This window comes from Felis catus, chromosome B3 (assembly GCF_018350175.1).
Source record: "Felis catus isolate Fca126 chromosome B3, F.catus_Fca126_mat1.0, whole genome shotgun sequence".
In the NCBI taxonomy this organism is placed as follows: domain Eukaryota; kingdom Metazoa; phylum Chordata; class Mammalia; order Carnivora; family Felidae; genus Felis; species Felis catus.
Window position 1 is genome coordinate 34187802 of NC_058373.1, and position 18122 is coordinate 34205923.

The 18122-nt window shown below is 43.7% G+C and overlaps 1 protein-coding gene and 1 long non-coding RNA gene across 8 annotated transcripts in view; one reads left to right on the forward strand and one right to left on the reverse strand.

Moving 5' to 3' along the window:
• The window catches only part of THSD4 (thrombospondin type 1 domain containing 4), a 576883-nt gene that overhangs the window by 188683 nt on the left and 370078 nt on the right, over positions 1-18122 (reverse strand). The window contains exon 1 of one of the 7 annotated variants that reach the window (XM_019832142.3): positions 10457-10575. The exons of the other annotated variants lie outside the window; for them this stretch is intronic. Within the exon in view, the coding sequence (XP_019687701.2) occupies positions 10457-10528 (72 nt within the window). The 5' untranslated portion in view covers positions 10529-10575. Of the gene's footprint in view, positions 1-10456; positions 10576-18122 lie in introns of those variants that run through there. 7 annotated transcript variants of the gene reach the window in all.
• LOC109500588 lies at positions 8169-16565 on the forward strand. Its single transcript, XR_006599028.1, has 5 exons — positions 8169-8334; positions 8523-8940; positions 10170-10713; positions 13577-13710; positions 15001-16565. It is a non-coding gene; the product is annotated as an uncharacterized LOC109500588 (long non-coding RNA).

The following is an 18122-nucleotide window of genomic DNA, read 5'->3' on the forward strand; positions in this document are numbered from 1 at the left end:
GGCTCAGGTCATGATCTCACGGTTCATGAGTTCAAGCCCCACATCAAGCTCTGCAAGGGCAGCATGGAGCCTATTTGGGATTCTCTGTCTCTCCTTCTCTCTCTGCCCCTCCCCTGCTTGCACGCTCTCTCTCTTAAAAACAAATAAATAAACATTTAAAAAAATAGAAATATATCATAACCAAGTTGGATCCATCTCTGGAATGCAAGGATGGTTTAACATTATATAATCTGTGAAATTTATCATACTGACAGAATATAGAAGGAAACCCATATGTTCCTCTCAACAGAGAGAGACCATGCATTATATAAAACTCAATACCTGGGGGTGCCTGGGTGGCTCAGTTGGTTGAGTGTCCGACTTTGGCTCAGGTCATGATCTCACGGTTTGTGGGTTTGAGCCCCACATCAGGCTCTGTGCTGACAGCTCAGAACCTGGAGCCTGCTTTAGATTCTGTGTCTCCCTCTCTCTGCCCTTCCCCCTCTCATGCTCTGTCTCTCAAAAATAAATGTTAAAAAAAAACTCAATACCTGATTATGATTAAGAAATAAATCTCTTGGCAGACCATGAATAGAAGAGGATTTGTCAACATGATAAAGTACACATCCAAACGCTTGCAACTAACTTTATTTTTTTTAGCTAGCTTCATTTTTAATGGCAAAGTATTAAAAGAATTCCCTTTAAACCAATAACAAAATATCATTGCCTCTATTAAACATTTTACTGAAGGTCCCCACCAGAGAGATAAGAAATTAAAAAAAAAAAGACTATAGGTGGGGTGCCTGGGTGGCTCAGTTGGTTAAGTATCTGACTTCGGGGCAGGTCATGATCCCACCATTCCTGGGTTTGAGCCCTGTGTCAGGCTCTATGCTGACAGCTCAGAGCCTAGAGCCTGCTTCAGATTCTGTGTCTCCTTCTCCCTCTGCCCCTCCCCTGCTCACACTTTGTCTCTCTTTGAAAAAAAAAGCATTAAAAAAAAAGGCATTGGGTGTCTGTGTGGTTCAGTGGGTTTAGCTTCTGACTCTTGATCTTGGCTCAGGTCATGATTTCATGGTTTGTGAGTTTGAGTCCTGCATCAGGCTCTGTGCTGACAGCATGGAGCCTGTTTGAGATTCTCTTTCTCTCTCTGTTTCTCTCTCTGCCCTTCCCCTGCTCACATGTACTCTCTCTCTCTCTCTCAAAATAAATAAATATTAAAACAAAATTTAAAAATTAAAAAAGGTATAAGAATTGGAAAAAAAAACTCAAAATGGTCATTATTCACAGATGATATATAATTATGTGCTTAGAAATTATAAAAGTTCCCATAGGCAACTGATTTATATTAATGAATGAGCTTAGCAAGTTGCTTGGGTATAATATCAATTGTGATTCTAAGCATTAGCAAAACAAAAAATTAATTTAAAAATATAAACAAAACTTACAATACCAAATGATAACAAGATAGCTAGGAATACATCTAAAATTAAAGATGTACAAGACCTTTATGTAGAAAATTGTAAAATTTTATTGAAAAACTTTAAAGAAAATCTAAACTAATGTAAAGCTTATAGTATGCCCATGGATAGAATGGCTCAACATTGGAATGTTAGTGATTTCAAATTGATTTATAGATTCAATACATTTCTGATAAAAATTTCTCAAGGATTTTTCAAGGGAAATTGGTAAGTTCAAATTTCACAAAGAAGAGCAAACGTCTAAAAATAGCTAACACACTCCCAAAGAATAAGTAGAGAGATTTCAATAAAGGGCTCTACAACAATTGATTACCAGTGTGAGGAAGAAATAAAATTACCCCCAATATTCACATTATTCACACATTATACCTATGGAAAAAATTCAGTTCTAAGTGTATCAAAGACATAAAGGCAAAACTTTAATAATTTTATAAAAGAATATAGAATAATATCCTTATAACCTTGGAACCAATAACTTCTTATGTAAGACACAGAAAGTGTTAATATATGATAACTGTTAAATTCAAGCACGCTAAAGCTGAGGACTTCTGTTTATCAATAGATAGTACGAAATTTTAAATTCAAGGCACAAACTAGAAAACATTACATGGAATAATAAGCAAAGGATGCATAATCAAAATATATAAAGAACTAAATCAGTAGTGAAAAAGAGAAGAACCACATTAAAATCAAGAAACAGACATGAACAGGCAACTCATAGGAGAAGAAACATGAATAGTTTGTATCCATGTAAATATCACACTGCAGCAATAGTTGTTCATCAGAGAAATGTCAACCAACATACACTAATAACATGTTATATCTAATGTACCAACAAAAATTAATCTGTCTGATGATGCCAAATATTAACAAGGAGGTAGATAACTGAGAACACTTAAACAGGGCTAGCAGAAGTGAAACCTGATACAACCACGTTATAAATCAATTTGATATTATCTTGTGGAATTAAACACATACTCTCTGACCTACTAATTCAACTCCAAGGTATACACCCTAAAGGAATCCTTGCACATATATGTGAACAGATGTTTTTTCTTTCTCAATATATGAAATTTATTCTTAAATTGGTTTCCATACAACACCCAGTGCTCATCCCAAAAGGTGCCCTCCTCAATACCCATCACCCACCCTCCCCTCCCTCCCACCCCTCATCAACCCTCAGTTTGTTGTGAACAGATGTTTTGAATTGCTCATAGCAGCATCATTTATAACAGAAAACAAACCAACCAAGAAAGAACCCAAATATCTATCAACAGAAGAAAAGATAGTTTATCATAGAGAATACTACATAGCAGTGAAAATGAATGAACTATAATCCTTGTGTTGAATAAAGGAAAACAAGATACTATGTTTATATAACTCAAAACCAAACAAAATCAAACAATATATTCATTAGAGATACATATATGTATGATAAAATTACATATATATAAATATTGCATATATATTATAAAATTAAATATATATATATAAATATACACAATATATATATTCAAGGCAAGAAAATGACAAAATGACAACCATATTTTCTCTGAGAGAAAAGAAGAGAATGGACTGGGGCACTAGCATTGAGAATGTTTTATTTCCTTAGTTGGGTGGTAGGCTCAGAGGTATTTGTTTTATTATTTTGCTTCATAACTCACTTGTATGTTACATGTAGTTTCCTATATATATTAAATATTACACTTTTTTTAGAAATAAAAAGGAGACTAAAATAGGTACTCAAAGACCACCTCTCCCCACAAGGGCTGGCCTTATGATGGAGTTCAACAAACCTTCAAGAAGACGCTGATTTCTTCTGCTTTTCAAACTGTTTCAAAGCATGCTAAAAGACAAGAAACCTTTGAATTTCTTTCACAAAACTAGCAAAATCCTTGTCTAGCACAATAAAAGAGAGCCATGAACAAGAGCACTCATTAAAAAAAAAAAAGCCCAAAATTCAAAATAAAATATTCGCAAATCAAATCCACTAGTGAATTTAAGGAATAAATCACCACGATTAAGATAGATAGTTCCAAGAATGTAAAGAGAATCCAACATTAAGAAATGTATTAATATAGTTCACTTTTTAAGTAGATTAAAGGAGAATACCACGTCAGCACTTCATGAAGGTAAACAACGTTTAACCAAACTCAACAACATTCCTGATAAAAGCTTAGAAGGGAAGCTGTCACTGGATAAAACTGATCCACCGACAACATCTGGCAGGCCTCACACTTAGTGATGAAATATTAGCTTTCCCATTTAAGTGTGAAAGACGAGAATGTTCACTTTCATTGCGCTGATTTAACACTGTATACTGGAAGGCCTAGCCATTGAATGAAGACAAGAAGTAGAGATAAGAGGTACCAGGTATCAGAAAAACAGCAGCAGAATTGCCATTATTTGCAAGTTATAGGCACATTCACACATACATATGTAGGCATATACGAACACACAGAGAGACACATAATACACACCCTTATGCTTATAAATGTGTAGGAATGCGTCCGGAAGAACAAATGCCAAACTGTTAACAATGGTTTCATCTGGGGAGGAAGGAAGGATTGGGAAGGGAGTGAGGGTAAAGAGGAACCTTTAACTTATGCTTCTCATTTCTTGAATTTGTTTTTATAACAATAGCTTTCCTAAGTTAAAAGAAAATTCAAAATGTTGAAAGTCATACGGCTGGGCACGGTAGACCCAAGGCTCAAACTCAGGTGTTTCACTGCCAAGTTAGTTCCACACGGTTGGCTTTTCATTTTAGATAATCAGAAAGCTGGAGAAAGGTTGAGCCACTGAGAACTGTGCACAAAGAATCAGTAATTATGGGCATTACACTGATACTTCATTTCTATTTGCCACAAGTAACCCTCCAGGGACTAATAATAATGGCTAGCTTTTTATAAAGGCTATCACTGCTTACAAAGCAACTCTACAGGGCTGCCTGGGTGGCTCAGTAGGTTGAGTGTCTGATTCTGAGTCTCAGCTCAGGTCACGATCTCACAGTTTGTAAGATTGAGCCCTGCACTGGGCTCTGCGCTGACAGCATGGAGGCTGCTTGGGATTGTCTCCCTCTCTCTTCCTCTGACCCTCTCTCCCACTCACATGCTCTCTCTCTCTAAAGCTGAAACAAACAAAGCAACTCTACATTCATTATTTAAATTATTTTAATCCTTAAAAAGTAATTTCAATAATCCATGAACATGAAAATGTCCCACAGTGTAATCTAAATGACATGTCGTTAAAGATAAGATTCTTAAGACTGTAGATACGTGGGGGTGCCTGGGTGGCTGGTTAAGTGTCTGACCCTTGATTTCCACTCAGGTCATGATCTCATGGTCATGAGATCAAGTCCTGTGTAGGGCTCTGCACTGGGTGCAGATCCTGCTTACGATTCTTTCTCTCCTTTTCTCTCTGCCCCTTTCTCGCTCCTGCTCTCTCGCTCTCTCTCAAAACAAAAACAAAAACAAAAAAACAACAAAGACTGCAGATATGTCATTTCTGGGACTTTCAAAAGCACACAGGAAACTCCAACCCTAGAGATCCAGGTAACTGATAAACCTTCTCCCACCACATTCCCTCATAGTGTATGCTTCTGTAATCTGAACAAAGCTTTGTTTCCAGAATACGTCATGCTCTTTCTTATTTCTGGGGCTCTGTAGATGCTTTCCTTCTTCCTGGAATGTCCTCCCTCCCTCTTTTTCCACTTAAAATGCCTACTCATGGGGCGCCTGGGTGGCTCAGTCGGTTGAGCATCTGACTTTGGCTCAGGTCATGATCTTGTGTCCGTGGGTTCAAGCCCTGCATCTGGCCCTGTGCTGACAGGTCAGAGCCTGGATCCTGCTTCGGATTCTGTGTCTCCCAGTCTCTCTGCCCGTTCCCAGCTCACACTCTGTCTCTCTCTATCTCTCAAAAAAAAAAAAATGCCTACTCATCTGTGCAGAAAAGAGTTAACATAGCAGACCTGAGTGCTCTCCTTTAAAAAGATCTGCTTATGAGGTTGGTCACTGACTAATGTTTGGAAATGGATTTGGGGAGGGTTCCCACCACTCCCAGAACAGGTAAAAGTGGCTAACTGTGCTTATACTGTACTAATAATAAGGGTTTATGCTGAACACCGTATCTAGCAATCTGGACTGTTGGTACACGGCAGGCAAAGGGTGCTTATGTGGCCAGTCCCCCCAAAAACCCTAAGTGCTGGGTCTCTAATAAGCATACCTAATTGACAATATTTCACATGTATTGTCACAACTCACTGCGAGGGGAATCAAGTGTGTCCTGTGCGACTCCACTGGGATAGGACCCTTGGAATGTTGCCTGGTTTCCTCCAGACTTTGCCCATGGAGTTTGCTCTTTATCCCCGCCCTAGAGTGGATCATAGCTGTAAGTGCAACCACACGCTGAGTCGCTGAATCGCCGTTAATCACTGAACTTGGGGATTGTCTTGAAGGCCCCCCAAGACACAGCCCTCCAAGCCTCAGTACAAACACGACATTGCAGAGTTTCTCTTCCCTTTGTTAGGCAGGTTGCATTGCTTCTTTACCCCTTTGCCTCTGCTCTTGCAATTAAACAGAATTTCATATTGCATGATCATTAACTGTTTGCACTCTGGGCCCTTTTAAAAGTGTAAGCTCATCAAAGACCTTATCTTTTCCTTCTTTCCTCGGCATCCAGGTGGCACATCCTGACAGCACCTGGACAGTAACTGTAGTGACAGCCAATCAGTGCTGTTGACTATGTGCCCAACACTGTAACTAGGAGCTCTGCACATCCTATCACATTTAGCCCTTCCAACCACCCCTTAAAGGAGCTACTATTATTATTCTCGTTGTAAAAATAAAAAAAAAAACACAGAGGTTCTAAGGTTAAATGAATGAATGAACCACCCAAAGAATATATCATTCTAGCCCTTACGGAATCACTTTGCCACATGGCATTCTAGTGCTATGGCTATTAATTCACATGCACTGTGTGCCATGGGCTTCGCCGGTGGTGTTATCTATTACATCATGTGTTATATGCAGTACGAAGTATTTTTTTTTATTATAGCATATATTTTGTTATTATTGTTTACTGGCTAAGACAGGTCTATCGTACACAGTTCAAAAGGTACACAGGTGTACAGGGCAGTGGAAGTCTCTCACCTGCCTCCACCCCCAGCCACCCCCTTTCCTCTCCTTTGCTGTATATCCTTCCAGAGGGGGGATGAACAAGTATGTTAACGCCTTTTACACAAAGAGTAGCATCTCATACATGTTGCTCTGCAACTTGCTCCTCTTACCTGACAAGACATCCTGGTGGTCATTTCCTATCAGTACATATAGAACTGCATCATTCTCGGAGCGCCTGGGTGGCTCAGTCGGTTAAGCGTCCGACTTCGGCTCAGGTCATGATCTCGCAGTTCGTGAGTTCAAGCCCCGCGTCAGGCTCTGTGCTGATGGCTCAGAGCCTGGAGCCTGCTTCAGATTCTGTGTCTCCCTCTCTCTCTGCCCCTGCCCCGTTCATGCTCTGTCTCTCTCTGTCTCAAAAATAAATAAACATTAAAAAAAAATTTAAAAAAAAATTAAAAAAAAAAAGAACTGCATCATTCTCTTTGATCACCTGCCTTGTGTCTCTTATTGAGGGACATTTAGGTTTTTGCAACAGACGGATAATGAAAAGTGGTTCAGAGAGCATTCTGCACACTTAGAGTGGATTTACATGGTGAAGTATTAGAAATGGAAAAGCTGGGTCAAAGGGCTATTTATCGTTTATTTTTAATGTAAAAAATCGACTTTAGAGTTTTAATTTAAATTATGGTTCGTTAACATGCAGTGTAACCATAAGTGTGCAATACGGTGGTTCAACACTTACATACACCACAACAGAAATTATTCATAAAGCATAACATTTGCTTTTTTAAAAGGTATAATTCAGTGGTTTTTTTTAGTACAGTCACAAGATTGTGCACCCCTCCCCACTATCTAATTCCAAAATATTTTCATTGCCACAAAGAGAAACCCTGTCCCCATTGTATTTAATTTTAATTTTTAATTTTGATAGATTTTGCCAAATAGCTTCATCAAAATTTAAAACAAAAAACAAAAAACATTTTTGGCCCACTTCTAGAACTGTGTCAGTTTCTAAGTTGCCTTTCCTTCCCCCTCCTCACATACAACAGTATCTCATTGGTCTTATCTGAGGAGGTTAAGTCCAAATTCAGGAAAGACAAGGCACACTCCCAGCCCCACACACCATTCTGCTGCGTCCTGCAAAGAAACTGGATCCCGGCATGTTTCGCACACGGACAAACGCCCCAAAAGTCCAGCTTGACTTCGTGGCCCTTTACATTCTTTAGGGAATGCGTGCCATCTCTACAAGTGAACGGGGCCACTCTCCTAATTCTGACAAGACCAACGGCATTCTAGTGACCTCAATGTTTTTACAAGGTCCTAAGAACCTAAATGCTCCTGCCACCGGAAAATCAAGGAAGGAACAGGCCTTCCCTGTGTTTGTTCTCAAACCCATGCACCAACCCCAGACCAGGTTGTTTGTCCTTGGCTCACAGTTACCGGTGCCGACAGTGTCAGCGACAGGACCCCAGATAAGGCTTGCTTGGCATAAGGCCCCCTCCTCCCACCACCTGCCAGCCCCCGCTTATCTGGGAAACCAACCCTGAGCTGCTACCCAGAGTCCGCTGCGCGGCCTCCAGCTCCACGCTGAGCCACACCAGCTAAACAACACTGGGAGCACAATGCTTTCTTCCCCTTTTTTTCCTTTTCCTCATGCGTTTTTATGAACATCCACAGGGAAGATAATTAAAACCTGCAAGGAAACCAGCTGGCAGCGCAAAAGAAAATCTTGGTGACTTGGGGACGACGCCACATGTTTATGGGTGAGTTTTGTAAGCAACAGGCCTATAAAAAAAGGAGGCTCTTATAAATAAATGCCACATTCTTCAAAGCTCTGTATAAACTACATTCTTTTTAGGGAGGGAGGGGGAGCTACTGGCATATTCAAGTTCCTTCCTCATCATTTCAATTCCAACGAGGGGAAAGGAATCCTAATTGTACTATTTCCTAGGAGCACAGCAGTGATGTCGCCGAGGCTCTGCACCGGTGTGTGCACGGGTATAGGTGCACACACACTCAGAAGAGGGACAACAAGGGAAGAGGAAGAGGCACAGGAGGGTCTTTATTTAGCAAAGCGGAACAGAACAAAGGAGCGGGAGAGTGGCACCGCGTCACCTCTGATTGGGTTTTCTGGCTACTAAGCGCATAAACCTTAACTCGAAAGACAGAACTTCTGCCTTCCTCTCCCGGGTGCCGAGTGTTGTCTGAACGGCATCAAGATTTGGGGGAGCCAGTGTAATCCCCTTTCATTTTTCATCTGCCTCGCTGACTGCAAAGAGAAACAGGGCCGCTCGCCTCTCCGCGTGTGACACCGGGCTTGAGGCACGCACATTCCAGAGTGGCCTTCCCCAGGAGCCAGCTGTGTGCAGGTAACTGAAGCCTGCCCTTAGCCTTGCTGTTAATAAGAGTAATTGGTCCGCCACTGAGGGGCTGCGGGAGCGCTGCGATTCGCTCTGCATGGGGGGGCTCCCCATACCATATGCGCATGCAGTGGTGATAGAAATATTTTCCATATGAGCTCTCCTCACACATGCTGAAGTGCTCCAGGCTGAGTTAGGCCGGCCCATTTGTCATTTACTCCACACAGTAAAAAACCAACAGGGAAGTCGCAAACTCCAGCCACAACTAGAGGGCAATGGTCTGCTCTCAGCTTTCCAGCATCACAAACCCATTCAGTCCCTCCAGCTCCCATTCAAGACCCCGACCCCCGCACAGGCCCAGAAAATATCTGCAGAGCAGAGGAGACGGGTAACTAATAGGCTAAAAGCCTGAAACAAATGACCCGTTGCCGCACACCTCTGAGCCACATGTCTGTTTTGAACCGACCAGCGAGCCTGCTGCTGATAGAGCCACGGCTCTACCCGAAGCCTGGCTTTGGGAGCATTCTTGCTTCCACTGCAGAGAAGGGAAAGTAATCACATTAAGCTTTCAGAGCCCGCTCTGTCCTGACAATGCCAACAAAAGGCAAAGCTGTGATGTGGCCCCTGGCCTTTTTAGGAGATGGACTTTTCACTTGGCTTTTCAAAGAGGAAGATGAGTTCGGGAAAGAGGCTGTCTTTTCATTCATTACTCGGGCACTGATCGGTCTTGGAGACCTTTCGTCAGAGGAAAGAGCAAAAGCAGTGGACGAGCACATTCGTTGCAGGCTTGTTTGCAGGTGAGGGTAGATACACCTAAGCGCTTCCCTCTCCAGGCTACACGGTCCCCCTCCAGTCTCTTTGCCCGCATCAAGACCTGGCTCCCAGAGCATCTATGATGTTCAAAGATGTATTCAGCACACATAGGAGCTAAACCCGTAAGAATAAATCATCCTGCTGGGCCTTAAACACGCCTTCCTGCCGTAGTAGGTCTGGGCATAGTCCTAGCCCTGTCATGTATCGCTACTCCTCTTCAAACCTATGACATAAAGTTAAACACAGATTTTTTTTTTCAAGCACATCCAGGCAGAAAGGGAGGAAAATGTGATGCAAAAGCAGTCGAGAAAAGCAATTCCTCTAGCATGCGTATCCTTTCTGCAACACTGGAGGAAAATTCTCAAAAGGTAACAGTCCCTATCGGAATCTGACACGCACATTTTTTTTTTTTCCTACAACGGCAGGAGGAGAAACGTGCACGCTGCAGGCATCTGTCACCAAGGCCATGCCAACTCCCCAGTGGGGCAACTGTACAGACAACCTCAGAATGAGATTTTAGAAATGATGGGATTCTCCAAGAAGAAAAGAAGTCTTTCTGGAAGAAAAGGCAGAGCAAGCCTAAAAAAGCAATATAAAGCATTCCTCTTTGCACCCCATAAAAACCCAGCCCCTCTTCCCTCTTGGTAGATAGAAAAGGAAATACCGTGCTGACAAAAATACAACTTCTGACAAGATATTTTATTTGGCTTACCTCTCCCCCAGGTCTTGCTAACACTGCTGTTTGAACGTGGAGCAGTGTTAATATCAGGTAGCTGACAAACATTATTACCCAAAGTTAGAACCACCCTAGAGGAGAACTCCGTCTGCCAAGTGCTAACAGCTAGCAGATGCACTTGTGTCTCGGGATTCCAGCCCTGGAGTTCCGCTAGGCACTGCGCTGGTTCCCTCCGCTCTCCCTCACTGTACTACCCGGAGCTCCGAGCTCAGCCTCTGCTCTGAAGAAAACTGGTAAGCTGATCTCTTCATGTAATAACTTCTCCCGGCTGGGGGAGGGGACAGGAGCCAGCTGGGAGCTGGGGGGCTGCCTTTAACAGAAAGCAGAAAGGGGAGGGACAGAAATGATCAATGTGGAGTTCTGCATCTGGTCTCATTCATGAAAAGGGCCCCAAGGTAAGCACTCCGCACGCAGGGGGAAGACCCCTGCTTCATCAGGCGGCAGGGAGCTCTACAGCCGTGAGCTGGGAGACCTGAAGCCTTCCCGGTCCGGGGTCCGCTGCCGACCGACAAGCTGTCTGCCTGGGTACACTGTCAACCCATTCTGGGCCTCGGTTGGTTTTCCTCCCGGTATGATCAAGGGTTGGGTAGATGACCTCGGAGTTCCCTTTTGGTTCTGATTTGAAGGCTGCAGGAATCCAGGCAGTCCAAGGCTGGCTGTGTTATCGAGGGCAGCCTCGAAGGGGAAACACATCATAAGGGTGCTGTGTGTTCGTGCACTGACCATAGGGGCACGGACGGATGGGAACTGAAGAAGCCACTCTGTCCCCCTCTTGCGATCTCCCTGGGGCACTGTGCCCAACCAAGAGCTTGAGGAATTCTTACAGAGTGTGTAAAAATAAATGGTAAGGTGGGAATAATGAAGCCCAGGTGCTAGACGGCACTGGCAGAGAGCACGGAAAAGCGTGATGGTTTTCGAGAAATACCTCTGGGTAGCAAGCATCAGCTTGACCGTCAACGTGGGGCTTGGGGACAAAGGGAGCATGGGAGCAGGCTGGGCAGTGGGTCTTGCAAAAGCCTACGGTCTCCTTGCGACGCACCCAAAGTGGCCTGTTATTATGAACTAATGGCTCATTGTTTAAAATAGGTTGAGAACCCACCAAGTATTAGATTCTGCTTGGCATGGTCACAAGAGCGCATTCTGATGCGGTGGAACAGCCTGGGCCCTGGAACCAGGGAGATGTCAGTTCAAACCCCAGGTCTACCACTAACTCCCTGGGGGGGTCTGTGGGAGGGTATTTGAGTCCAGTGAGCCCCAGCCGCCCCACCTGTGAAATGGGGAAAGGCCACCTGATGGTTTTGATGACTATCCATGAGATCAACTAGGCCCCAAACTTGGCACAGCTCCTGATGCACAGTAAGGGCTGAAGACATCAGCTTTCTCTTTGATCTGAAATAAATATCGACATTCAGTCCCAGAAAGGAAATTAACTCAGGTTGTGGACATTTTCTTGCATTCATTAGGAAACTTCAAACCAACTGTAGTTTGTAATCACCTTCGAACGTTTATTATCTATCACTAGTCACGTGACAAATTACTAGTGGGGGTTTTTTGGGGGGTTGGGTGAAGGGACTTAGAATCCCTTTTTCCAAGGCTAGAAGAAACAGAGAGTACGTTGGAGATAGTATCTCCAGTTAGACAAAGGAAGGATGGAATTTCTTCTCTTCTCCCTCCTCCTCTTCTTCCTCCTTCTCATTCATTATTATTATTATTGTTCAGCCTCGGGTGTGTTTTTTTGCTGCTGACCGAAGGGGCGCTGTCGTCTGCTCAACAACCTCATCAGAAATGCAGGCGTCGTCCAAGGAAGGCAAAGCTCTTGAAAGACCGGGGGGTCTTGTCCAGTCCAGGGTTTGGGAAACTTTCTGTAAAGCGTTCGATAGTAAATATTTTTGGCTTTGCAAACCATGTGATTTCTGTGGCAGCTATTCAACCCTGCGGTCCCAGAACACAAGCAGCCATATACAAAATATACACTAAAGGGCGGGGCTGTGTTCCAGAAACACTTTACTGAAACAGGCAGGAGGCCAGATTTGGCTGTAGTTTGCCAGCCCCTGGTACAGACAACTTCCCAATCGTCCTTCAACCCACTGTAATCTGGCTTTTGACCTCTGCTCCACTACAAGGGCTATGGAATTGTCTCCAATGGCCCCTGTGTCATAAAATGCAGAGGCTAATTTCATAGGGCTTATTTGACTTCTCTGCAGCGTGAACCATGTCCTCGATTTTTGAATATGATGGTAAAATATACACAACATAAAATTTTGCCATTTTAACCATTTTTTAGAGTACAATTCAGTGGCATTAAAGTACGCTCCCATGGGGCTCCTGGGTGGCTCAGTCGGTTGAGTGTCCGACATCGGCTCAGGTCATGATCTCACGGTTTGTGGGTTCAAGCCCCTCGTCGGGCTCTGTGCTGACAGGTCAGAGCCTGGACCCTGCTTTGGATTCTGTGTCTCCCTCTCGCTCTGCTCCTCCCCTGCTGACACTCTGTCTGTCTCAAAAATAAACATTAAAAAAAATTCTTTTTAAAGTACGCTCACAATGTTGTGCAACCATCACCACCACCCATTTCCAGGACTGTTTCATCACCTCAGGCAGAGGCAATAACTCCCCAATTCTCCTTCCCCCAACCCCTCGTAATCCCCCCCCCACCGCCGCCTCTCTCTCTCTTTTAAAGTGTATGTATTTATTTTGAGACAGAGACAGCGCTAGTGGGGTAGAGGCAGAGAGAGAGGGAGACAGAATCCGAGCTGACAGTGCGGAGCCCGATGTGGGGCTCGAACCCACAAAACTGTGAGACCGTGACCTGAGCCAAAACCAAGAGTCGGATGCCCACCCGACTGAGCCACCCAGGTGCCCCACCCCTGGTAGTCTCTATTCGACCTTCTTATCTCTCTGAATTTGCCTACTCTAGGTTCCTCATCAAACTGCAATCATACAATATTTGTGCTCTTGTGTCTGCCTTATTCCCCTTTGCGTAACCTTTTCAAGGTTCATCATGCTGTAGCGTGTATCAGTACTTCGTTTATTTTAGGCTGAATAATATTCCATTATATGCATATGCCACATTTTGTTTATCCGTTCCTTTGTTGGCAGGTGGGTGGCTTGTTTCCACCTTTTGGCTCCTGTGAAGAATGCTGCTCTGAACATGAGTGTATAAGTATCTGTTTGAGTCCCTGCCCTCAGTTCTTTGGGGCACATACCAAGGAGGAGAAGTGCTGTATCATACGGTAATTTCACGTCTGACTTTTTCAGGAAGACCAAACTGTTTCCCACAGTGGCTGCATCATGTTCTATTCCCCGCAGCAATGCATGACGGTTCCAATTTCTCCATATCCTTTCCAATGCTCATTATTTTCCACTGTTCTGATAATAGCTATCTTAAGGGGTATGAAATACATGCCCTCCTTTCTGAACCACCTTCTTCCCTTAGCTCCCAGACCACCACCCTCGTTTTCCTTTGCCTCCAATTAGCCAACATTCCTCTAACACCAAGAGTCCCAGCTCTATTCTGGGAACTTTACATATAGTGTGCCATATGCTCCTGACAACAGCCTTATTAGATTAAATAGCTTGCTCCATGTCACAGAATGGGTGGGTGGGCAGAGCCAGTCTTCTGGGCTTCTAGGACCTAGCTGTGAGTGCCTACGCTATGCTGTCATCACCTCTCTGGACACGCTCCAGTCCCCTTGCCCCATCCTGGGCCTACCCCCTCAATGGTTGTGTTCATGCCCTCTCTTCTCTCTCCCCTCTCCTTGGGTCATGTCATTCTTTCACTGGCCTCAACCACTCTTTACGTGCCAGTGACTCTCCACATCAGTCTACGGCCAGCTCTTCCTCCTGACCCGCCAACCCATAGATCCCGTTGCCCAGTGGATACTTGGATCCCTCAAATGTACTCCAAACTCAGCAGTACTAAAACCAAACTACTGCTTTCCTGACACCTGTTCTTCCTGTTTTCTCCAGTGATGACGTCAGTGGATGACATCATTACCCATCTAACTCCCAGAAAACTGGGTGTCATCTTGAGCCCGCTGCTCCCTCACTTGCTTATCTAAACCATCACCTGGTCTGACTGAGTTTTCTCTGATAGATCTCTCCAGCTTGCCCATGGCCTCGGACTCCTGCTGTCGCTGTTCCCATCTGGGCCTCCATCATCTCTTCCTGACTTTTTGTAGCACAACCTGGCAAGGTCTCACGCTGGTCTTTCCCCTTCCAGCCTTCTTTTCCACCGCAACCATTGGGGTTCATCTTCCCAATGAATCTAATCCTGTCACTCCTCTAATTCTTTTTTTTTTCCCTTTTTATTTTGAAATAATTTTGTATTTATGGGGCAGTGGCAAGACAGCACAGAGTGTCATGGTAAATCTTCACCCAGCTCCTTCTGATGTTAACATCTTAAGCAGCTATGGTACATTCATGCAAACCAGAACATTAACACTGGTCTGGTACTAACTAAAATAAGGACTTAACGTTAATTTTTTTCTCAGTTTCCTCTGAAAGTCCCTTTTCTGTTCCAGGACCCAATCCAGGATCCCACACTGCATTTAGTCAGCGTGTCTCCTCTGTTCCGTGACAGTTTTCTCACCCTTTGTCTTCGAAGAGTGTTTTCAAAGACACTTTCAAAGAGTCCTGGTCAGGCATTTTGCGGAATGTCCCTCAATCTGGTTTTACCTGATGTTTTCTCACGATTAGACTGAAGTTACGGGTTTGGGGGAAGAACGCTGCAGAGGTAAAGTACCCTTCCCACCACGTCGTCAGGGGTAACCTATATGAACATGACATTATGGTGATGTTATTAACCTTCATTACTTGGTGAAGGTGGTGTCTTCCAGGTTTGCTCATTGCGGAGTTATTATTTTTCCTTTTCTATACCCTATTCATTAGAAGTGAGTCAGTGAGTCCAGAGGAATTAAGCTCCACTTCCTGGAGGGGGGGGGGTATCAAAGCACGTTTGGACAGATGTTAAAACCATCATGATAATTAACACATACTTTGGGGGAGATACTTTGAAGCTAGGCAAATATCCCGTTTCTCAGAGTTTTGCCCACTAATTTAAATATTCAGCAGCGGCTCTTTCCTGCAGGAATTATTACTGTAGGACTCTAAATGCTGATTTTCTGTCTCCCTCATGCCTTCTACATATCTATCAATCAGAATCCATCAGTATAGAAGATTTGTTCCTCCTCTCGCCTTTATGCATTAATCCAATCATTTATTTATTCTTCCCTGCTTCTTACAATCTTTTGATGGCTCAGGTATGAAGTCCAAACTCCTTATTATGACACTTTGCAATCTAGTCTCTTCTTGCCCTTCTAGCCTCCTCCCCCTCTCATCTGTTCACACACACTCTACCCTGCAGACATCTCCACACACAAGACATTATCCTCAAATGCCATGTGTCCTTGTGCTCTGTGCATTCATGTTAGTTCTTTTCTCTAGAATGTCATTCCCCCATCCTCTGTGGGGTTAGCTCCATCACTCTCTGCCTCTTTGAAAATTCAGCTCGAGTTATTTATAAGCACCAAATATTGGAAGCCACCTAAATGTTCACCAATGAAGACTAAATGAGTAATTTGTGACATCCATAAGACGGGATATTCTACAGCAGGAAAAGAAATAAAGAAAACAGGAAAAACATGAACGTGCTTCCTTTGGAGTGATATGAAACATTTCCAAGATCTATTCCTTAGCGAGAAAAGGTAGGATGCACAGCAATGTGATTACTGTTCTATTATTTGCACATGTATGTTTACAATTGCTGGTATACCTATCAACCATCTGTGGAAGAACATGCTAGAGACTAGCAAAACATGGCTGCCTCCAGGGAAGGGAAGTCAGCAGCTTCAGGGCAGAGATGGCAGGGAAACTGCTTACTATATAGTCACTTAGTCACATGTGGCTATTGAGCACTTGCAATGTGGCTGTTCCAAATTGTGACGTGTTGTTGTATGTGAAATACACTTTGTACCCATTCTAAGCCTGGTACAAAAAAAATAAAGGATCTCATTAATAGTTTTTATGCTGATTAGATATTGAAACGATAACTATATATATCTGGATTAAATAAAATATAGTATTAAAACTAATTTTACTTGTTTTGTTTTAATTTTTTTAAATGTGGCTACTAGGAAGATTTCAATCACGTCACATTTCTTTTTTTTTTTTTTTAATTTTTTTTCAACATTTTTTATTTATTTTTGGGACAGAGAGAGACAGAGCATGAATGGGGGAGGGGCAGAGAGAGAGGGAGACACAGAATCGGAAACAGGCTCCAGGCTCCGAGCCATCAGCCCAGAGCCTGACGCGGGGCTCGAACTCATGGACCGCGAGATCGTGACCTGAGCTGAAGTCGGACGCTTAACCAACTGCGCCACCCAGGCGCCCCCAATCACGTCACATTTCTATTGGAGGGCACTTTTATAACCTTTTCATACTTACTGAATTGTCGAACATGTGAATGAACTGCTATTCCAAAAGTAAATAAAAATGAAAAAATAGGAATAATAACAGTTAATGATATAAATAAATGCACACATCCCCTCCCCCAATGACCTGCTTAAATGTCACCTTTTCTGGGAGTTGTGCCTTGCCGGGCTTCCTGCCAAGCTGAGGGCAGTGCCCCTGGCCTTGGTCGTCAGGCATCCCCTGATGACCTACAACACTGTGTTTGTCCTACCGTATTGTAATTGTTAACTAACGTATCTGCCTTCATCTATAGAGAGCAAGGTCTTGATGACTGGCGACGTGTCCTTTTGTGTTCCCAAGACTCTGCACATGGACAGCCTCATACAGTGTGTGCTGAATAGGGAAAGGAGACAAGGGAAGGTCCAGCGGGAAACTCTCGTCCGCTTGTGACAGGTCTTCTGATGGTGTGTTTTAGAAACCACAAAAGGGAAAACGAAAAGGAGAAATTCTCAGAAGGTACATCCCTCAAGGAAATGCCAGTAATTTCCAACCTAACTTTTGGGTGACATAGAAGAGGGAAAATATAAGTGATAGGGAAAACACATGCGAGAATCGGAAAGTCGGGAAACAAACATTTTCCTGATGCCACACATTTCACGTTCAATATAATCATGTCCTTCTGTCTTAATAACAGCAACAACGAAAGAGCAAACCTATAGCAGATAGCACCTCTAAGGCTATTTTATTTCCCTCAAAATACGTCTGTGCCTTTATGAAGGGAGAAGTGAGATGCAGCCCTCTCCACGGAGGTATACATACGCTGTATGGCTAAATTGTTAAAACTATGTCGATTTCCTTAAATATGCTTACATCGTGGGGACGAGGTGGGAAAAGTCTCGGTCAAGAAGCTGCCTATGGGTCTGGGAGGAGAAGCAGGTGTTAGTAATTAACTCTCCCTTTGTGTGGACCAAGGAGCCATTAAATAGCCAAGGGAGCAGGAAATGAGGAAAGCAAAGAGGAGTTCTCTGATCCCATCGCTGGAGAACCGAAGGAAAGTCGCAAGTCGAGAGTCTAAAGCAAAGGGAGTCAATGCATTCTTCCCTTTCTCTCATTTCTGCCTTAAAGGGCCCGAAGCATGGCTGCACAGGCACCTGTCACCAGCGGGGCAGCTGTGCCGTTAGGCTGAGCACCTCTCTGGGTCGCTGGAAGGACGGCTATGTTCCCCTGGATCAGC